Below are 22,707 nucleotides of genomic sequence, written 5' to 3' on the forward strand. Positions count from 1 at the left end.
TGAAAATGTGCTACATGTAACTTAGGTTGCTCATAAAATTATCATGTTTGTTATATTAAACTTAGGGGTTGAGTTTATTTGGGAACTTCCAAAATTTCTGATTTAATTTGTTTTAGAACTTGTGGGGGGTTTGTAGCAAATAAATAGGAGCAGCTATAATTTCTGAGCCCTTACGATGCACCAGGTTTTGTGCGAACTTTGTTAGGTGTTAACTTATTCCACTTTTCTAGTTCCTGTGGGGCTGGGTGGTACAGATGATGTGACTGAGTCGCAGAGAGGTTAGGTAACCTGCCCAGAGTCACACAGTGAGAAGTGGCAGAGCCTGGAGGGTTCACACGCAGGCCTCTCTGAATCCACCCCCTTATCTCCGTGCTGCGTGTAAACTGAAGGATTCCTTAACATTCTGCAAGTTCGTGTGTGGATGTTGAGAGGGAGGAAGGGTTCATTTTGGTTGGGGACATATCAGGAAAGGTCTTACAAGGGAGGTGGCATGAGTTCCATGAGTCTAAGTGTCTGGTCCTCCGGGGCACCAGGTACCTGGGAGGAAGAGGAGCTCTCATCTCTATTTAATGCAGCCCTTCCAGGAAAACCTCCGAGGAAAATTATCCTGGAAGATCAAGAACAGCAAACGCAACCTGATTGTATTTGGAAACTATCGTTTCTGTGGTGTTTTAACAAATTGACAGGAAGAGACAGAATTTCCAGCAAGACTGCCGGCAGTCCTACTCAGCACGAGGTGTGGAGTAACCCTGGCATCCCATGGACTAGAAAGGCTAGGATCAATCTGTCTGAAACACTTGGAGGCATTACGTCCAAGTCTGCTGCTGAGCAGGCCAGCTCCGCCCTCCAGCAGCCCCACCCTCCCCCTCCCCTCCTCCCACCTTCTTTACCGAGAAGCTCCCTGTGAGGGTGCTTCAGTACATTCCAGGGGGGACACCTGGAGAGCACAGCCTGAAGGTAGGGGAGCGTCTCAGGAGGGAAGCGCTCCTTGCCCGTCTGGACCAGGAGGGGTGCTCCCTGGAGCTCGTCTGGATTTCGCCTCTTCCCCTCATTTCAGAAACTGCCTTTTCCGAATGGTACAGGCTTTTTAGCAGCTTTTCAGAGTACTCTGCTCGGAGGAGACTTCTGCTTGGCTCCTGGGCCTATAGCTCTCAGTAAAGGGTCTGTCTGAAGATCAGCCTTGACACCAGGAAGGCCAAAGAAAATCAGGTTTTTTCAGGGAATGCTTAAAAAATAATCTTAGGTCCAGATTTATTTCTGTACTATTTAATAGAAAAGAACCTGTTTTCATTGTGTCGTAAACATATTGAATAAGCACATGGGAAACTGCTCCTTCCCTCTCTTTGACCCCGTGTCTCTCTGGTTTTTGTTCACAGTCTCCAGAGGGACTCGTGCCAGTACTGGTGCTGTTGTTGGCTGGCTCCGCGAACGGGCAATAGTTTATCACTCTGTAATAAATTCAGTAAAAGGGAGATTATCTCCAGTGTTGTTTTAACTCCTGCTCACCACTGAGCCTTGGAAATCATCACTCCTTTCCCCCCAGGATTTTAAGATACATTTTTCTACATTTGCTTCACAAGTAAAGATTGGCAGGCTTCTGTTCTGTGGGAGCTGTTAAAGGCAGAAGGAAAGGGATGTGAGGAACAGCAGAGCTGCACACATAAACCGTTCGATTTTAAGGCTCAGTACAGATTTTTTAAAAATCATTCGGAAACAAGCTGCCTGTGTGGCTTTTGAAAAATATCAGTCAGCTTATTCAGAGGTAGAATTATGTAATTTTCTAATCTCTCACATCTCTCAGGTGCTTTGTTCACCATCAAACTATTTTGATAGCCAGTATCTTCCAGGAGAAATTAACAAGAGCTTCATTTAAGTCAACATTTTTTTAAACTGCAGGTCATAGTTTATTAGTGCCTGTAAAATCAGTTTGGTGGGTCACAGCCTTGCATTAAAAAAAAGAGAAAAGGTTAGAAAATATCCTTGTTTTTCTAGCAACATGAATGCTCTCTGGCCCTATTGTTTGAATGTGTACATTTACATATGATTGTGTATATGTGTATATCAGGTCACCATGCAAAATGCATTTCTTACTAGGAGTTGTGATCAAAAAAGTCTGAGAGCCTCTTATGTTCCCTGAGGACCTGGACATACTGGCTCCCTAATGGTCCAACCTCGAGTTGTCAGTGCTCTTAATATGTAGCTCGTCTTTTCCTATTGATTGTCCCTGTTGACGCAAATAATCAATAAACAATCTATAATAAAGGATAGAAGAGAGTTTTATTTGAGCCAAACTGAGGGCTATAGTCCAGGACAGCCTCTCAGTAGCTCTGAGGAGCTGCTCTGGAGAAGCATGGTTTTCAGCACAGTTTTATATCCTGTCAGAACAAAGAATATACACCAAACATGACAGAGGTACATCCCTTCAAGCTTTCAAAAGAGACAGATTAGCAGCTACACTGCAAGGCAGCATGACCTTGGCATCTGAGAAGGGAACTTATCTTTGAAGGGGAACTAGCATGGGTGTCATAGGAAGGGAGGCATTTATCCCTGTTTTCAAGTGGAAATTCTTCTGGATACTCTGCATTTTTTTTTTTTTTTTTTTTTTTTTTTTTGGCCATGCCACATAGCTTACAGAATCTTAGTTGCCCGAGCAGGGCTTGAACCCGGGCCCCAGCAATGAAAGTGCCGAGTCCTAACCACTGGACCCCTAGGGAATTCCCTGGATATTGCATTCTTTTCTTTAGTGGTTAAAGCAGTTGTACAATGTATGATAAACAGGCCATAAGACAGGCTGTTCTAGTTAACATAAACTTCAGGCCAAATCATGTATAAGCCAGAATGACTTACCCATACCTCAGTATGTGAAAATTTCTTCCATCATCCTGAATGCCTGTTGTGCCCTCAGCCTAATGCCATGTTATGGTTTCCTATAACCTGCCACATTTTTAATTAAACGTTTGCTGATACATATACCTCAACTTCCTCTTCTCTTCTTGTTCAAGAAGTAATTTTGACAATTTATTGTCATTTTACTTTAAATTAAAAGCCCATTCCCATTTTGACCACATGCTTTGTCCTTCAGAACTGCAGAAGGACACATTAGCCGTGACTGATTTCCCCTTCCTGGTAGAATGAATTGAACCTTTTGTCACCAAGAAATGTCACTCTTCATCTCTGGTAATGCCTTTGCCAGAGTCCACTTTGTAGGATAGTAGCGTACCCATACAGCTATCATTTGGTTAGTGTTTGTAGAGTGTGTCTTTTCATATGTATATACATAATGTGTGTGTACATAATTTTATGTATGATATGTAAATAATTTTATATATATTTAAGCAGGTATCTTTATATATATTTCTATAGCTTTATATATTTAAGGTGTATCTGTTTTTAGCAGGATATAGTTGACTTTTCTGTTTTTAAATCTAGACTAAAATTTTTTTATTTTATTTTTTATAAATGTATTTATTTATTTATTTATTTATTTTTGGCTGTGTTGGGTCTTTGTTGATGCACGCGGGCTTCCTCTAGTTGCAGCGAGCGGGGGCTACTCTTCGTTGCAGTGCACAGGCTTCTCACTGCGGTGGCTCCTCTTGTTGCAGAGCACGGGCTCTATGCACACAGGCTTCAGTAGTTGTGGCACACGGGCTCTAGAGCACAGGCTCAGTAGTGGTGGCGCACGGGCTTAGTTGCTCCACGGCATGTGGGATCTTCCCGGACCAGGGCTCGAACCCGTGTCCCCTGCATTGGCAGGTGGATTCTTAACCACTGAGCCACCAGAGACATCCCCAAAATTGGTGACTTTAATTGAAGTATCAAGTCTTTCTATAGTTGGTATAATAATTGACATATTTGAGTTTAAATCTACCACCCTGTTTCTTTTTTGTTTTTTCCCCCATTTCTTTTTTACACCTTCCTTTTTTTCTCCTGCATTGCCATCTTTTAGATTGATTAACAGTTTTACTACCCTTCCTCCCCTTCTTTTGGCTTGTTAACTATGTGTTCTTTTCCTACACTCGAGTGGCTACCCAGAGCCATGGTCTCCTTGTGTTTTCTGTTAAAGGCCAGGCAGTGAGCACTTAAGCCTCTGTGAGCCACATAAAGCCTCTGTTGTTTATTCTTCTTTATCTTCTGTTACAGCCCTTTAAAATTATAAGGCTTGTTATTAGCTTTCAAGCCATACAAAAAATAGGCTGCTGGCTGGATTTGGCCCGAGGGCCATAGTTTTGGCAACCCCTGGCTTATTAAAGTCTAATATAAATTAGTACTTTTACCACTTTCCAGGTGATGGCAAGGACCTTAGAACAATTAACTTCGTTTACTCACTTCCTTAATTGTATACAATTACTGTCATATATTTTAACTCTCCATATATTATCATCTCCATAAACATTATTAATATTCTATAGAGTTAATACTTATTTTTACCCACATATTTACATCTTCTATTGTCTTTCATTCCTTCCTGCACCTCAGAGCTTCCATCTGAGATCATTTTTCTTTATTCCCTTTAGTGCAGGTTTGCCAGTGAAAAGTTATATTTTTATTGTTTGAAAACGCTGTAATTTCCCCTTCATTTGTTTTTACATTTTTTAAAAATTATTTATTTATTTTTGGCTGCGTTGGGTCTTTGCTGCTGCGCGCAGGCTTTCTCTAGTTGTGGCGAGTGGGGGCTACTCTTTGTCGCAGTGCGCGGGCTTCTTATTGCAGTGGCTTCTCTTGTTCAGCACAAGCTCTAGGTGCGTGGGCTCCAGTAGTTGTGGTGCGCGGGCTCAGTAGTTGTGGCTTGCAGGCTCAGTAGTTGTGGCTCGCAGTCTCAGTGGTTGTGGCTCACGGGCTTAGTTGCTCCACAGCATGTGGGATCTTCCCAGACCCGGGCTCAAACCCATGTCCCCAGCATTGGCAGGTGGATTCTTAACCACTGCGCCACCAGGGAAGCCCTTGTTTTTACATTTTTAAATTGACATTGTTGAAATATAGCTTACATTCAATAAAATGAACTCACTTTAAGTATATAGTTTGATGAGTCTTGACAGCTTTATACACCCATGGGACCGCCATCACACTCAAAATATGTCCTGAAATTTCCCTTGTACCTCATCCCAGTTAATCCCCCACCCTAGCCCCCAGACCCAAACAACCATTGACCTGCTTTTTCTCATACATTAGATTTATCTTTTCTAGAGCTTCAGATAAATAGAAGATGATACTGTATTCTTTTGTGTCTGAAGAATGGAATGGCTGGGTGGTGTGACAGGTGTGTGTTTAACTTTATCAGAAATTTCCCAGCTCAGCATTCGCCCCAGTCATGTGTGAGTGGCCAGATGTTCTGCATCCACGTTGATACTTGGTGTTCTTAGTCTCTTTAATCTTAGCTGTCTAATGGGTGTGTGATGCTGTGTCCTGAGGCTTTAACTAGCATTTGCCTAGTGACTAATGGTGCTAAGTGGCTCTTCATGTGCTATTGGCCATTAATTTATATTCTTTAATAAAATGTATATTCATGTCTCTTGCCAACTTTTTAATTGTGTTGTTTGTCTTCAAGAGACCTTTACATATTTTGGATATAAGTCATTGTCAGATCTACATCTTGTGAATATTTTTGGTCAGTCTGACTTTTGTTTTCATTTTCACAACAATCTCCTAAAGACCAGGAGTTTTTCATTTGGATAAAATCCGACCTAATAGTTTTTTCTTTTATGATTTATACTTTTGTGCCCCACCTAAGAAATCTTTGCGTACCCCAGGGTAGTGAAGATTTTCTCCTAAAACTGTTATAGTTTTAACTTTTATGTTTAAGTTTATTGTCCGCTTCAAGTTAACTTTTATACATGACGTGCAGTGAGTCAAGGGTCAGTTTTTTCTGTATGGATGTACATTTGTTCCCACACCATAATGGAAATAAAGTCTTTTTCCCATTAAATTACTTTGGTACCTTTGACAAAAATCATTTGAATGTAATTGTGTAGTCCTTTTGCTTTGTCCTATGACATAGATCTCTATGTCTATCATTATGCCAGAACCACACTGTCTTGATCATTGTAGCTTTACTGGAAATCTGTTCCCTTTCAAAATGGTTTTGGCTATTCTAGCTCCTTGCATTTCCATGTCAATTTTAGAATCAGCTCATCAGTTTCTAACAAGCCTGCTGGGATTTGTACTGTGATTGCGTTGCATGTGTAGACCAATTTGAGGAGAATTCTTGTCTTAACAATACTGAGTCTTCTGCCATTAGCGTGGTGTGTCTCCCCAGTTAAGTCTTTTAAAAATTTATTGCAGCAATACTTTGTAGTTTGTTGTTGTTGTTTACTTTTCATTTTAATCCCATGAATTCAGCAAATGGCATCAAACATCTCTGACTGTGACAAATGCAGTATAAAGTGAAGTTCTCTGTTGAGGGGAGTGGTCAGAGCTGTTCAAGGGGATTCCGAGGGGATACATCTTACAACGAGGAAGTCAGGGACAGATGCTTCGAGGTCACTGTGTGAGAGCAGGGGAGATCCTCAGGCCTCTGCCTGGTTCTGGTCAGAGGTCTGGTCAGTGAGATCAGGATTGGGTGTCCAGAGAGAAGCTTTCAGTCAACAGTGCATGTCACATACCCAGGGGGACATTAACCCCCATCATGTAGTGATGCTGGACCAGATCTTCCTCTTTTGTTGCTGACTGTTGTATTTAGTTTCTGGAATTTTAAGTACTGCAGAGAAGTGACGGAGGCTGCAGGCATCTGCTGGACATTGAGGCATTTCACCTGTATCACCATCATTACTGGACATTCTTGTTGTAGTTCACTGGGTATCCTCCCAACAGTTCTTTCTTTTCTTTTTTCTTTGGCCTCACTGCACAGCTTGTGGGATCTTAGTTCCCTGACAAGGGACCTTTCTTGAGAGTCAGTTTATTGTTAGAGCTATATGTGCATCTACCTGAGTACCTACTATATATCAGCCATTGTGCTTCACGTACATCATCTCATTTAACTTAATGCAAAAAAGTAGGTCCTTATTGGCGTTTTCAAGGGATGGAGCATAAAAGAAGTAGAGTCATACAATAGTAAGTAAAAGTTCAAGAACCAAACCCAAACTTTATAGCTCCAAACTTGTGTTTTTAACTGTGGTATATTCCATTCTACCCTTTTCTAGTTCTTGGAGTCCTCAGTCTAATTTAGATATTTATTCATGGTTTTTCTGTAGCACTAAGTGGGTTCATCTACCATGATCATTATCACATACTGACTTAGTTGTCTTGATGCTTTGTAGTTTTAACTGTATATATTTTGCAAATAGTTTGTTAAATTAATTTCAGTTTTTATATTGTTCAATGATAGCATGTAGAAATGCATTTGATTTTTGTATAATAGCCTCATTTTTCTAACTATGCTAAACTCACTAATTAGTTCTGATACCTGTTTTATAGATTCCTTAAGATCTTCTATGTATATAATTGTGTCATCTGCAAATAAATACAATTTTACTTCTTCCTTTCATATCTTTATGTCTTTAATTCCTTTTTCTTGCTTTACTGCACTGGCTAATGCCTCCACTACAAAGTTAAATAGAAGTGATGAAACTGGGCCTCCAAGCTGTGATCCTAATTAAGGATCAGTTAGGGGAAAACATTTTATCTTATATCACTAAGGGTAATGTGAGTTGTGAATTTTTCATAGATATCCTTTATCAGGTTGAGGAAGTTGTCTTTTGTATATAGTAGTTTCCTGAGAGTTTTTATCATGAACAGGTGTTGAAATTTATCAAATGCTTTTTCTACATCTGTTAAGATAATAATTTATTCTCCTTTGTTCTGTTAATAGTTTCATTACATTATTGATGTTCAAATGTTAAACAAACCTTGCATTCCTGTGATTAACCCCATTTGATCATGGTGTATTACCCTTTGATATACTGCTGGATTTGACTTACTAATGTTTTATTAAAGATTTATGCACCTGTATTCTGAGGGGTAATGATTTTCTCTATAATCCAGTGGGGTGCAGCCACACCCTCTCCAGCAAGATCTAAGTCTTAGCCTTGGGTGGGGCCTCTTCCAAATTTGCTCCTTCTTTGGGTGTACTCCCTGAGCTGAAGAGGTAGTAGCTACTCCCTACAGATACCAATCCTGTCTTTTTTAGAGTTCTTTTTGTCCTTCTTAGTAGTTAGTTAATCTCCATATTTTAGTTAAAGCATTTAATATTAAATTTTCTCTGCTTAATTTACTGGCATGGTTTTTGTCTCCTGACGAGACCCTTGCTAATACATGTTCCCTTGAAAGTTATATGCATTTTTTCCTCTGACTATTTTTAGGAAGTTCTCTTTGTCTTGGATTTTGGCGGTTTTATTTTGATGTGCCTATGTGGGCATTACTTGTATTTGTCCTGCTTTATGACTATAGCATTTCTTCAACCTGAGTGCTATAGACTGAATTATGGCCCCCAGGAAGAGCGTCCTCACCAGAACCTGACCATGCTGGCACCCTGATCTTGGACTTGTAGTCTCCAGAACTGTGAAGAAATAAATTTCAGTTGGTTAAGCCACCCAGTCTATGGTATTTTGTTACGACAGCCTGAGCTCACTAGACACTGTGCCTTGATGTCTTTCATCAGTTGTAGAAAATTCTGAGCCATCGTATTTTTTTTTTAAAGAGTGACTCCTTTTTTGCATTATTTAAATGCTTTTTTTAATTTATTTATTTAAATATTTATTTATTTATTTAGGCCGTGCCAGGGCTTAGTTGAGGCATGCGGGATCTTCATTGCGGCATGCAGGATCTTTAGTTGCGGCATGTGGACTCCTAGTTGCGGCATGGGGACTTTTAGTTGCGGCGTGCATTCAGGATCTCATTCCCCAACCAGGGATCGAACCTGGGCCCCCTGCATTGGGAGTGTGGAGCCCACCCACTGGACCACCAGGGAAGTCCCCGAGCCATTGTGTTTTTGAATATTGCTTCTATTCCATTTTCTCTTTTGGGGACGCCAGTATGTACATCTTAGGTCTTTTCACAATATCCACTGTTTCTTATGTATTTTTTTCTTATGTCCCAATCTCTTGTCTCTTTTGCTTAATTTTGAGTATTTTTTTTTCTGAACTGTCTTCCATATCTCTCTTCAGTGTTATCTGATCTGCTGTTCAGCCCATCTATTGAGTTTTTAAATTTAATATACTGTATTGTTAAGTTCTTGAGGTTCCCGGATTTCCAGAGTTTATTTTATAGTTTCCAGTTCTCTGCCAGAGTTTTCCATCCTGTGCATTAATTCTGTGAACATATTAAGTAAAATTATTTTGAAGTTGGTGTCTGATATTGCCAATATCTGAATCCTGTGTCCATCTCTTTCTCTTGTCAGTTGTTTTTCTTGGTTTTAAACCTAGAAATGCCTGGCGGTGTTTTGTTTGTTTTTTTGTTTGGAGTTTTTTTGAGGTATAGTTGGTTTACAATATTATATTATTTTCAGGTGTACAACATAGTGATACAAAATTATTATCAATTATATTCCATTTATATTTATTATAAATGCTTGGTTATTTTTTACTGAATGTTGCAAATTGAAAATGGAAATTGTACAGAAATCTGGGATGATTTGAGGCTGTGAGGTCTGTGTTATTTCTAGTTCATCCTTTGCACCCAGCTCCAAGACTGGGGGTTTTACCTGAGCTGCATCTCCTTGGTGGGCCCTCAGTTTTTGTTCTCCAGCCTGTGAGTCTGCCAAGCTCAGCTTAGGCTCTCTGCCTCTCAGAGTTGCCAGGTAACTCTGGGACAAATGGAGCCCCAGGTGCCGGCTCAAGCCTGGGGCTTTTCTCTCTCAGGTTTTGGCGCCACGATTCCCCACAGCCTTGCCAGCCTTCCATTGCCTTCAAAAAGATTTACACACACACACACACACACACACACACAGCCTTCTGGTTGTTCTCAGTGGGAGAATGATCTGAGTCACCTCACCTGCCATTGCCAGGAGGTCTTCTAAACCCTAAGAGAGTAATTGAACCGTGCGCCCCAGGCTTTGCAGATGTAATTTAGGGCCCGGCTGACTCAGCACTAAGATAGCATCCCAGTGGCTGCACAGTTGAGTGTCTCTGGGTGAGTGTTGAGAGCTGAGTGCATCGTCCACAGGCTTTCTGCATTTAAACAAGTGTGGCTACATTTCCAACCAGGCTTTCTTACTGCGTGTTTCTCATTTCCTTCTTCCTGACTACTCAGACGCAGTCCTGCAGTCCAGTTAAAGGGGGACTCTTCTGTAAAACTGCAAACCATTCAGGCTGCAAACAAACCATATCACACTTTATAAACTGCAGGTTCCATACACACTGAAATGGACTTGGATGATCATCACTTGAAATCTGTGAATGGCTGGAAAAAAGCCATTGTGTAATAGGAAATACAGATAATATTAGTGTTGAATTGTACACAATTTTAAATAAAGAGACATTAGAAAGAAGTCTTATAGAGATGTGGCTTGGTCCAGTTCAGCAGAATGTCAGCATATGAAGAAATATGTCCCAAAATGTACTATCTAGGGCAGAAGTTCCCAACCTTCATTTATGTCAAGTAGTTTTCTTTTCCCACTCAGCTGAATTTTTAGAATGATTGAGATTGTGTGTGTCTGCGCGCGCACATATCTGATTTCAGTATAGCATTAACTGATTGAGAAAATGTACCTGCACACATATTCAGGGACTCCTTTTGGTGACATCATGAGCACTGTCCCTTACCCCACAGGTTGAGAACCCTGGTCTAGTTTATCTGGCTTTGTCTAATCAAATATCTAACCAGTATATACGGACCTGGATATTCAAAAGAATTATTTTTTTTAAAAATTGCTGGGGATTTCCCTGGTGGTCCAGGGGGTAAGACTCCACGCTCCCAATGCAGGGGGCCCGGGGTTCGATCCCTGTTTGGGGAACAAATCCCACATGCATGCCGCAACTAAGAGTTTGCATGCCGCAACTAAGAGTCCGCATGCAGCAACTAAAAAAAGATCCCACATGCCACAACAAAGAACCCGCGTGCTACAACTAAGACCTGGCACAGCTAAAATATAAAGAAATGAATGAATGAATTTTTTTTAAATTGCTGGGTTCGCCTCCCCATTTTCTTAGTCACAGAGCATTTCTAAGTAATGAATTATTTGCATTAAGTAAATGAATTAGCCCAAAGTTCTCTGCACCATCATTTTCATAAAGCCATTTAAAGCAGACAAAGTAAAAGTGCATCCTCCTTTATTTGAACTGAATATGAGATGATGTAAATTCATAAAACATGAAGTTTTCAAATGTTTTCCCTTTTCGGGTAAACTTGCTTGGCTTCCCTCTTATTAAAAAAAAGTTTCATTTTTCTTTATTATGCAAGTAGCGTGTTTTCAGCATATATATTATTAAATACAGATAAGCAAAAAGAATTAAAATCATCCATAATCTCCACCATGCCAAGATAATTGTTGTTACTACTTTGGTGCAGACCCTCCCAGACTTTTTTCCTAAGTGTATTTATTGGTGGATGTTTTTAACAAAAATGTAGCATGTCTTTTCATATTGTTATTTCAGTGCATTTAAAATTATTTGATTTTGTGCATAAAGAGATATCTGAAGGAATGGTCACCAAAATGTTTCTACTGGTTCTTAGATGGTGAAATTTGGGATGATTTGTGTTATCTTCTTATCACTTGAGTATTTTTAGTGAGTTTGTGTCATTTTCTTGGAAACCATAGTTTTTCATTTAGCATTTTATTTACACAGAGCTGTGATCATGCAGCAAGAATCCATCCACTCACTCATCAAATATGTATCTGTTATGCATTAGATGCTGTGTGTGAACACTAGGTTAGCACGAGGAAGCACGTGGGCCTGCCGTCCAAGAGCCCCGAGCCTAGTGGGAGACATAGCCTGGGCACCAGCTGTCGTTTACGGAATTCTGTGGGGGCCTCAGAGCAGAACCTGAAAGCCTGGGGGGACCCCTGGGCCAGGGAGGCAGGAGGGCGTCTGCGCAGGTCTGGAGGCACGTGAGCTGTTTGAGGAGGACAAGTTCCGTGTAGCTAGACATCGGCGTATTGGCGAGAGAGGAAGGTGGGGAGACACAGAAAGTAACGAACGGAGGTGAGGACAGGCAGGGTGAGACATCTACCCCAGACCACGGTGCTGGCTGGTTGATGGGGGCAGACACAGAGACAAGGGACACAAGCTTATTGGGGAGAAGCACGGGAGGGAGGCGAAGAAGTCGCGGCCATGATGCTAAGCTGAGGAGCACGGGCCGCCTGTGGAGGCCCCGCACCTCTGGCCCGGGGATCATCAGCTGGGGCCAGCCTGACGGCTGAGACGGGCTCGTCTCCCAGCTGCACGGTGTACCCGACCATACTCCTCCCGCTGAGCAGCCAGCCCCTCTTGGGGGGTCTGGGCGGTGCCCCTCCATGTCAGTCCCTCCACCACACGGGGTTCAGGGAGCTGCTGGCCAAGTGGGAGCAAATGTTCTTAAGTAGGGAAGTAACATGAGTCAGATGTGTGGGCTGTGAGCTCGTGCATGTGCTCAGCACTCCACCAGAATCTGTGAAGAGACTGATTTACATCGAGGAAAGTAAGTCATTGCCTACAAGGAATTTATTACCTAGTTACACAGATAATTAACATGCATGGAGCAACACTGAATAAATAAAAAGAAAAGTAAGCAGTCGGTGGGCTGCCAAAGAAATCCCGAGGGAGATGCAGTTGAAAAGGACCTCAGCAAAGGCTGTTGTGGTCAAGACATCTTCATGGACAAGGAAGTTGGGCTTCGCTTGTGAAGACTGAGCCAGAACCAGCCCAAGGCAGGTGGGAGGCTGTTCCAAGTGGGCAAATGAGAGGAGACTGAGTTTGATATTTTTGTCCAACTGCGAGGTAATGGACCCAACCAGAGGAAACTAGTTTCAAAGTTTATTGTGTCAAGTTGATGGCTTTGAAGCCAAGTGGAAACTTTCTACCCAACTCCACTGGCAGTGTTTTCGCCCTTGCTCCTCGGAGGCCTCGCAGTGGCCCATCTGGGGAGGCGTGGGCCACTGGGAAGCTGGTGGCTCCCAGCCCCCACCCCTCCAGCCAGAGGAACTCTGCTTTCCTTTATTCCAAGTGAGATTTTGTTGAAATAGAAGGAACTATTTGAAACCAGTGCAGCAGTAAGCAGAGAACCCTGTAGATTTTTGAACAAAGGTATACCGGGGGCCGTCACCCTGCCTAGTATGAATTGGATCAAGAAGGCCATTGAGGATACCTTTGCAGTGGGAGTGGTTACCAAAAAGCAGTGGAAGAGGTCCCTTGCAAGAAGCAGGAAACACGAGCTACACTTGGGGAAGAGATGAGTGGGCCCTGTCTCTGAGGGTTCGAGCTCTGATGGAAGAGAATCCACGGGGACTCTTGGAGCGAGGACACACGCTACAGGGGAGAAGAAGATGGCAGTAATGAGGATGAGCTTGATTCTAGACATGTTAAATTTGAGCTGTGAAGACCGCAAGCAAGGGGTGAAGGCAGACACCTCAGGTTGGGTCATCTTGTAAGATCCAGAAGCAGAGTCGCCATTGCTGGAGTCAGGCTCCACACAGTGGGCAGTGCTGGAAGCTGTAGGTGAACCCAGATGTCGGGGGAGGTGAGAATAAATCCAACGGCAGACAGCGGTGATGAGGAGTTTGAGGAGGTGGCATGCATTTTCCAAGGAAGTGTCTGCTGGCTCTCTGCTGCATCTTCTTTGGAAGTGCTATCCACTTTATTTTGGTCCCCATTTTGCATATGAGGTTAACCTGGGTGACTCAGAGCAGAGAAACAAGACGCCAGAAGTTACCCAGACATGCACAGCTGGGACTAGAGTTCGTTTTTCTCATCTCCCAGTTCCATGATCTGTTCCTAAACTATAGCTTTTTGTGCTTTTCACATAGAAGTTAGTCCTTGATTAACACTGTGGGTTTAAATTTTAAAAGAACCACCTTGATTATTAATGAAATTGGGGGGAGGGTTAGGTGAAAGAAACTTGTGTAACGAAATGTGTCCTGAGCTTGACACTGTGCTGTGCCTTTCTTCGTGGCCCTGCATCGCTGACCCAGACGGCTTCCAGAGCGGGTTGGGTTTTGACGTCCTTAGGATCAACTACAGAAAGGAAAATGGAAACAAGTAGTTTCTGAAGTGACTTAATTCTTTTTTTTTTTTTTTTTTGAAGTGACTTAATTCTAAATGACGTGAAAAGGGAGGGAAGTGGGACTCACTTCCACCTTTGTCATCCCAGGCTGCCAAATGCAGATGGGTCTTGCAATGATTAGTTGATTAATCACTTTGAATGGTTCCCAGGTCTGTCTGAAATCCGTCGGGCAGATGGCTTGGTCTGTGGTTTCATGATGAGCTTTAGTGAAAGACATCAGTAGAATTTTCAGGAGATCATAGTGGGAGTCTTAGTTTTGCATTTATCTGCCAGCGATCGTCACAAGATGAGGATTTTAAAAACACACCTAAATGCACACTGACCTCCGCCTGACAAGGAGTGGCCTCTGTTCCCCCTGATGGCTCGGCCGCAGTGCCGGCAGCAGGGCCGGGAGTCTCAGGAGCATCTCCTCACCGCTGGGGACGCAGCAGCCTTTCCCAAGGGTCAAACCCCAAGGAGCCAGCCGGGGCTGTGTTGCTTCACCTGACTCAAGGGGCACTGCACACACCCATGATGCGCTTGGTCCAGGTTTAGAAATAGACCTCAGCAGACCCTCCTTCTTCCAAGAACGCCGTCCTGTCACCACCAGCTGCCAGGGCGAGAGGCGGGTGAGTGGGCAGAGGCGTGGCAGCCAATGCTGACTGCGTGCAGATGTGAAGACAAGGAGAGTGTCGCCACTGCCTCACTGCGGGGCTTTCCTCCTGATCGGATCTCCTTGCACGTGTTGTGTATAATTATGACGGCACGATATTTGTCCCGCTTCTTTACTTAAGGTTACAAAGCAGTCTTTTCCCCATATCATTAAAATATTCATAAACAACAGTTTAATAGCTTGTAGTTATTTCATTGTGGTTGTTCCATAATTAATCATTTCTCTATTATTGGTCACATAGGTAGTTTCTGACTTTTCACTGTTATAAATAAAACACTGCAAAACATACCTTGTTTCCACATTCTTCGTTTCTGGTTCAAGATTGATTCTTGGGAGCAGACTTACTGAGGAAAGGATACAGATGTTTTCTGTCCTTCGTGTGTCTGTCCTTTCCAGAAGGATTGTGCCAGCTCATACACCCAAGGCGTCGTATGTGAGTGGCCGCAAATTGAGCATCACTCAAAAGAGTGTCGCCCGGTTGTCTGTTGCGTTTTTTCTTCCTGTGCTCGAATTTCCCCACGGGGGCCGAGGAAGCAAGCCCAGCTCCCCTCACACGCCCCACTGGGAGGCCTGTGATGCTGCTGGCCCACCTCTCACATCCTCACCGCTGGCATTTTCAGTCCAGTGATGCTGCGCCCAGGACTATGTGTGAATTTAAGAGGTGGAATCTAGGCCTGACTAGGTCTGTTTTGATGTTGAACAGGTGAAGGGTTGTGTGGTGAAGAGCTGGGCCCACAGAGGCCTCCCCGTTGCCCCCGGCTTCTGGGAGGTGACCCGTGTCCTGCCCGACAGGAGCGTCTTGATTAGGGTGTGGGGCCCGTCCACTTGGAGGCTGAGAGCAAGGCTGTGGGGGGCTCCAGGGCCCCGGGGGCCTGCCTGGTCGGCAGAGCTCTGCGCCTGCTGTCACACGGGGGTGCCGGAGGGGCCCACCCGCTGCTCCTGTGCAGATGGGGAAGGGAAGAAAGTGAAGTGGAGGCTGAGTTTTAAGATGTGAGGTTAGACGTACAGGAGTCTCAAAGATCACGGCGAGGCAAGGAGGTCCTCCTGGCGTGGCCGAGCCTCCCCCCAACCCCCGTCTGACGCGTCATCGTCCCCTCACCCCTTCTCTCCCCACCGCCTCCTGCCTGTGTCACCTGTTTCCATCTCTGTGACCGTTTCGTGTTCCCTAGGATCCCCGGGCGGCTGAACGACAGGAGGACCCCCCTGGGCGAGCTGAACTGGATCTTCACGGCCATCACGGACACCATCGCGTGGAACGTGCTTCCTCGGGGTGAGGCTGCCCGGCCGTGGGCTGGCGGGAAGGCTGCTGCCCCGGAGTCAGGAGACTCTGGCGCTGGCGTGTGAGAGAAGTCGAATGGGAGGACTGAGTTCCCCTCAGTGAAGAAACCTGAGGGGGTGGGCGGGAGAAAGCAGGGGCCCCGAAGGTTCTGCGAGGATGAAGTGAATCGCGCATCAGGTCGAGAGCAGTGCTGCAGGGCGAGTTCAGAGAAGCGTCTGCTCGGGTCCTTAGTGTTTTCAGGGCAGATTCAGGGCTCATCTGCCTTCCTAGTCACACACCATCCATATTTCTTAAAACCCAAATTACTACTATAGTATAAGACACGTTCATGTTTTTCTGTGACCGGTTGGTTGGGTTCTGCTGTTTGTTCACATTACGTGTGTCATGTAGGTGCTGCCAGTGGAGAATGTGCATGTCAGTTCCAACCTGCTTGTTGCAACTTCTGGTAGAAGGACAGTAAATTTGTATATTTGGCTTTAAATGCTGGACGTGAGTCACTGAAGTCACCTTTTTATCTTTTCTCTGCCCTCAGATCTCTTCCAGAAGCTCTTCAGACAGGACCTGTTGGTGGCTAGTCTGTTTCGAAATTTTTTATTGGCGGAAAGGATCATGAGGTCGTATAACTGCACCCCCGTCAGCAGCCCACGCCTGCCCCCCACGTACATGCATGCCATGTGGTAAGTGTCTCTCCCCAGACCAGCATCAAGTTCTCTAAGGAGCATGGTTTTCCCGTTTCTGCGATAGTCCAAGTGTAAGGGAATTATCTGAACAAAATAGGAAGACGTGGCTCCAAACGTGGAGACCTGAGTGGTGTACACAAGTTAATAAGGTCGACCCTCAGCTCTGCCTGAGTCCCCTGCAGAAGTGCAGGTGCCTCTAAGGGTCATCCAGGGCTGAGCGGGACCAGTGCCTACAGAGGCCCTGCAGTTCATAGCTCGGGGCGGAGAGGGCCTGCGGGTGAGTTTCTGACTCTGTAGGGATTGGTATTGAGGAAAGAAACTGCCAGCTGAATTCATGAAGTGTATCCAAGATTGCTCCAGAGAATTAAAACTGTTGGGTTCATGACCAGTTAATTTGCATGCTTATTTCACACATATACACACGCTGTCACACACACACACCCACGAGTGTGATCTTTATGATGCTTGTATGTTGATTATAAATTTCCTTCAAAACTGGATTACTGGGACATCCCTGGTGGTCCAGTGGTTAAGACTCTGCGCTTCCAATGCAGGGGGCCTGGGTTCAATCCCTGGTCAGTGAACTAGATCCCGCTTGCTGCAACTAAGAGCCCACATGCCGTAACTAAAGATCCCACGTGCTGCAACGAAGATCCCACATACCAAACTAAGACCCGGCGCGGCCAAATAGATAAATAGATATTAAAAAAAAAAAAAAAACTGGATTACTGCTCCTTACACTACTGCTAGTAGTAAGTACAGTATGATAACAGCAGTAATAATGGAAATTGTTTTGAATCTAGACATTATATCTGAAGGCGTTTGGTTTCTTCCTGTTTCCTTGCTTTTGTGACACAAGCAGAATTTGAGGAAGTACTAAAATGGGGCAGTAACAAAGGAAAATGTGTCTTAGTTATATCCAGAGAGAAATCCTAATACAAAATATTTAAAAAGAGTAATTCACTTAAGTTTAGCCCTAAAAACCATTCTATGGTGTATTTTCATGGTCAGGTTTATTTTGGGTAGTGATTTTTTTTTTTTTTTAATATGTGCATGACCACTTTCCCCCAACTCTGTAAACCCAGAGAACTAAGAAGAAGGTGGTAAACTCACCTCCTCTCATCCACTCAAGGAAAATCAGGAATTAACATTCTTATCTGTGAGATAAATCAAGATGCACTATGCTGGCCAAGCACCAGACTATAAACAGAAATCAAGTTAAAACATGCCTCATCCATATCCTTTGGAAGAGCTTATAGAATAAACTAGAGAACAAGTTATGGAGAAACAGAGAAATAGGAGTAGACCGCACGAAGAGTCTCTGTGCAGCAGTTTAGATCCTGTGTGAACAGAGTGGCAGGACAGCAGACACAGTTTCCTTCACTCCATGAAGATTAGAACTGGGGAGATGGGGTTGAAAAGCCTCTCTAATGCTTAGGATAAATAATTAGAAAGAAAAGCCACATTTCTGAAGGAGGAGATCCTCAAAACAGCATTATCCTTTAAGTAAAGTGATGCCTTAAATTCTATTTTTTCTGAACCAGGTTTTTATAAAACATCTATTATTAAAAAGGAAAGAAAAAGAAAAAAGAGCTGAACAGGGTCAGTGCTGCGACTAGTCATGGATGGAAAACTAGTTAAGCCACAGGAAAAGGGCATCACACCAGCTGCCCAGTGTGAACGGCCTCCTGGGTGACTGGGGCCACTGGCCAAGCAATTCCCCCCAGGAGGAGGAAATACAGGGTGGACGCGAGGCGCCAGCTTTTAGTGAGAAGCGGCCTATGTCCTTCCCTCCATCTGCCCACCCCACCAAGTCCATGGGACAGTTTTCCTTCTTGTGCATGTTTCTCTAGATATAAAACTGCCTCCTCTAAGATGTGTTCAGCTGCAAAGAGTAAAAAACAACGTGTTGTCCCGGAGAAGAGAGTAAGGAGCACAGCCTGAGCAGAGAGCAGACAGAACAGACAGGGAACATGACAGCAGGAGAAGGGGACCCAGGGAGGAAGCACGCAGAGATGGCCGGTGCGGAACAGTCACACCTGTCTCTCTTCATCATCCCACAGATCTTTCTCTAGTATTGGCCTCTTAGAACATTTCTGAATTCTGGGATTTGTATAAGTGCTGTTTAATATAAGGTCCAAAGTCTAACAGCAGCGTCTCATAATCCCTCCCGTCTCTGTTACTGATACCTTTCCATGCCCTCCTCTAAAACTAGGAATATGGCCCTCTTGCCTGCGAGTTTAGCTCTCCATGAATCTCATAAAACAAATCCTCATTTGTATTTATTTGTTGTACAGAGAAACGTGAGCTAACACAGCAACCCACAGAGACCCAGATAAACATGTGGAAAGCCTCCCGGGTATCCCGGGGCGCGTGCAATTGCTAGCAGTCATACATGCACCCTTGGGGTCTTTCTACTTCCCTGGTTCCAACCTCCCTGCGCATTCCAGGGCCCCTCTGCAGCTGATATGCACCCTGAAGACTTGAGTACAATCTAGTCCCTCCATCCTGCAAAGCGCACTGTCTGTGGCCTGATACCCTCCCCGCTCCCTTTTAGGCGAATCCTGGTTGTTGCACGTTGGGTTCTTTGGGAAGCGGACTCAGAGGTGGGGGTCAGAATTAGGATGCTGTGAGGGAGGGCTCTGGGGATCACAGCCCTGGACAGGGGGCGGCCTGACCCCTGACCCAGCCTGGACCAGCACATTCCCAGCCGGCATTGTTGGACCCTGACATCTCCCGCTTCACTCCAGCCCCTGCTGCCCTGTCCACTTGGCATCCACCCATTCCAGCTCAGGAGAGGGACTAAGCAGGTTGTGAGGAAGAGCCAAGGAACGGGACTGGTGAAACAGTCAGAGAGGCTTTGAAAAAGAATGCCGTTTGTCAGAATATTAGCTATAAAAGGGGAAACCGGGGAGAATCTCAGTACCTAACAGAATGAGGATGTAATTGAGATACATATATTTGAAAAAATGTAAGCCATCTTAAAACTTTGTTTGTGAAGATTATTTATTATTATACAAAATATATGTTAAATGACAAAAACAGAACACCAGACTGTATCAGCAGTATAATTACCTCTCTGTTATGCATGGGAAAAGGGCTGTATAGAATTATAACAAGATGCTAATGGTGCTAATATCAGGACAGGAGGATTGGAATGAGAATGCTCCCTTTTAAAAGTTGGTAGATATTACTTTTGTAATTAAAAATCTACATGTAGATGTTTTAAGCCTTTGAAACACTAAAAGCTATTTTTTAAAATTAAGTTATTAAGGTTGAAGTCTCCCTTGTCAAAAATGCAAAACTGGAGACAGAAGAATCATTGTGTGCTTCTTTGCATGAAAAAAAATGTAACTAGTAGAATTCCCTGAGGTTTAGTACCTGCACTTGATCTCATTTGGTATTTTTTAAATGTTGTAGAAAGAACTCATTAAAATCCTGAGTTGGAAATCATTCACATGCATTAGACTCGTCCCATATTTGTTACTGTACAGCAAATGTACAGCAAACGGGATTGTTACTGAAACAACAGTTGCAGGGATAATTTAACAAGTAGTTGCATACTCACTATGCACAGGACACTGGGAGGCCTTGTAAAGAACATAAAAAGCCTTTCTAAAAAGGTATGAAATCATGCCTGAGTATTTATTGAGTATCAAGCACTGGCGACCCAGCCTGGACACACTGTGCGTTTCCAGGTGGGCGTCACGCCCTTGCACGTGGCCCTCGTGTCACTGCAGACACAGACTCAGGGTCAGACTATGTGGGGTCCTGGTATTGTGTCCAGCCGCTACATTTAACACGGCCCTCTGATTGGACCGTGCTACCGTGTTGTAGATCTAGGGAGGAGAAAACCACTCAGGGTGGGTGATAACCTTTATTTCTTTACGACATCATGCAGAATTGTCTCATGCCAAGTCAGAGACCAGAAATACTTGGTATAAACACTGGGTCAGGCAGCTGTATAGGGCATGCAGCCACGTTGAGGGCCACTGACTTGGTTAGGATGGAAAGACTGCCACATGTTTTCCCTCCTCCCCTGGGGGTAGTTAAAGGTAGTGGTTGGAATATCAGTTGGTAACACCAGATCCAGTGGCTTTACAAATGGGGATTTGTTCCTCTTTCCTGTGTAGCTGAGTGGCTCACGGGAGGGACACGGATCTCCGCTCTTCCCCGCGGCCGTGTGTGGTGCCTGGTCTAGGAAGGCTGGGGATGTGGTCTCTGTCCTGGGTGGCAGGTGTCCAGCTCAAAGTCCTGTCCTTAGGGGGAGGTGGGAGAGCGGAGGGAACAGGCAGTGGGCTCAGATGCAAAGGCAGGAGAATGTGAGGCCTGGAAACCTGGAAGGTCATGCTCGCCTGCACTCAGGTTTGCCAGCCGCCCCTGAGGTCCGAGGCGCCGCATGGGCTCCTTGCCAGTGAAGCGTTGCCGTGGGCTTTCAGCAGAGTTCATTCGGGTGATGAAACACTCAACAACAATGCCCATAGCTCTTTCTCCCGTCTCGTAAATAGACGAAAGTTTGTACGTCCCCAGGGAGTGCACAGCCAAGGTAGTCGGAAAGAGCATTTGGAATAAATAATTTACCATCTAGTTACTATATTCCTTGGGTGGTGATGGAAAGGTTGAATTTTCAGCAGGGGGAGGAAGGGAACAAAGCCTAACAAAAATTGAGGTTAAAACACAAAGTCATACACATTCACACTTTGTTTCAGGCGGGGGTGCCAATGATGAAATGCTCAGCACCCAGCTTCTGTTCAATTTTTGATGCAAAGCCATTGGGGAGCCGTTTGCCTTCACTTTCAATTTCAGCAGGTCCTGAAACCTTGCATTTCTCCGTGGTAATAACCTGTGCGTTCCTTCCCATTGAGCGAGCCTGGCTGGCTGACTGATCAGTGCAGATGGAGCCGGGCGCTCTTGGAAGGCTGTCCTCCCGGCCCACTCCTTGGGTGCCTGCCATCTTAGGCCCGTTTCCTGAAAACCCGAGCTCTTGCCTGGATGGCACGTTCTCCAGGCCGTGATTCATCAGCAGCCCACGGCTCAGAGCCCGGCTGGTCTGCGCCGCGGGGTGGGGAGGCCCGGGATCCTCCCTCCCTGGGGGCGCAGCCTGTGCGGCTGGTCACAGGGGCTGTGGGAAGTGCGAACGTGGACATCTCCCAAGTTCCATGCTCGCCTGGGTGCCACGGCTCAAGGTTTTACAGGACTTCCTTTCCCACTTTTCCTTAGTGAGAATCCCAAATTAAGACTCCAAGTTCGTTTTGATTTTACCCTAGAAAATGTAGCCACTTTTAACCGAGTAAATGCTCAGCAGAGGGTACCGTCGTGCTGCTGAAAAGGCTGCCATGTGATCTAGGGCTTGATGGGAACTGAGGTCCCCGACCTGACCCTTTCCTTTTGTACAGAATCAACGACCACAGGCCCCAGAGGGAGGCCGGCTAGCCCAGTGCCAGCCTGCTGCTCTCTCCCGGCCTCGGCCTGGGGCTCGCTGCAGCCTCACTGCTGTCTGGCAGTCTGTTTGGCCCCTCGGTGTCCAGTAGGTCTTAGGTGTTCTCCCACGCCCTCTCCTTTCCTCCTGTCCTCCTCGGTGCCTTGAACAAAGTCCCTTGTCCCCTCTCACTTAGACAGCTGTGCCCCTCCAGTCATGGCCCTGCCTTGCTCCCGGTGACACAGGCGAGTCCCTCCTCCGGGGCTTCCTTTCAAGCCAGCAGTCTCCTCTGAGCTGCTTTTCTGGCTGGTGGGACTCGACCTCACTGAGTGATTGGACCCAGGTGGGGGCCAACCCTGGGGAGCCAGCAGGCCCAACGGGCCACACTTCTCAGAAGATTTGCGCCCAGGCCCCGCTGCAGCTGCGTCAGGTTTTGTTTCGCTCCTTGGAAAGGACTGAGGCGGCAGTAGTAGGTCTCGCCAGGGCAGCCTAGTTCCTCTGATACTCTGTCTAGGACACCCCAGCAGGGACGTCTTTAATGGGTTAT

General features: G+C 45.0%; 1 protein-coding gene across 6 annotated transcripts in view; it reads left to right on the forward strand.

Annotated features, from left to right (window-relative positions):
* RPTOR (regulatory associated protein of MTOR complex 1) overlaps window positions 1–22,707 on the forward strand; it is a 451,060-nt gene that overhangs the window by 338,073 nt on the left and 90,280 nt on the right. For all 6 annotated transcript variants that reach the window (XM_082441503.1, XM_082441504.1, XM_082441505.1 and 3 more), the window contains 2 exons: window positions 15,952–16,052; window positions 16,594–16,738. In XM_082441503.1, coding sequence (XP_082297629.1) covers window positions 15,952–16,052; window positions 16,594–16,738 — 246 coding nt within the window. The remainder of the gene's footprint in view (window positions 1–15,951; window positions 16,053–16,593; window positions 16,739–22,707) is intronic.

The sequence above is a fragment of the Balaenoptera physalus genome (assembly GCF_965194825.1).
Source record: "Balaenoptera physalus genome assembly, chromosome: 20".
Taxonomy (NCBI): Eukaryota; Metazoa; Chordata; class Mammalia; order Artiodactyla; family Balaenopteridae; genus Balaenoptera; species Balaenoptera physalus.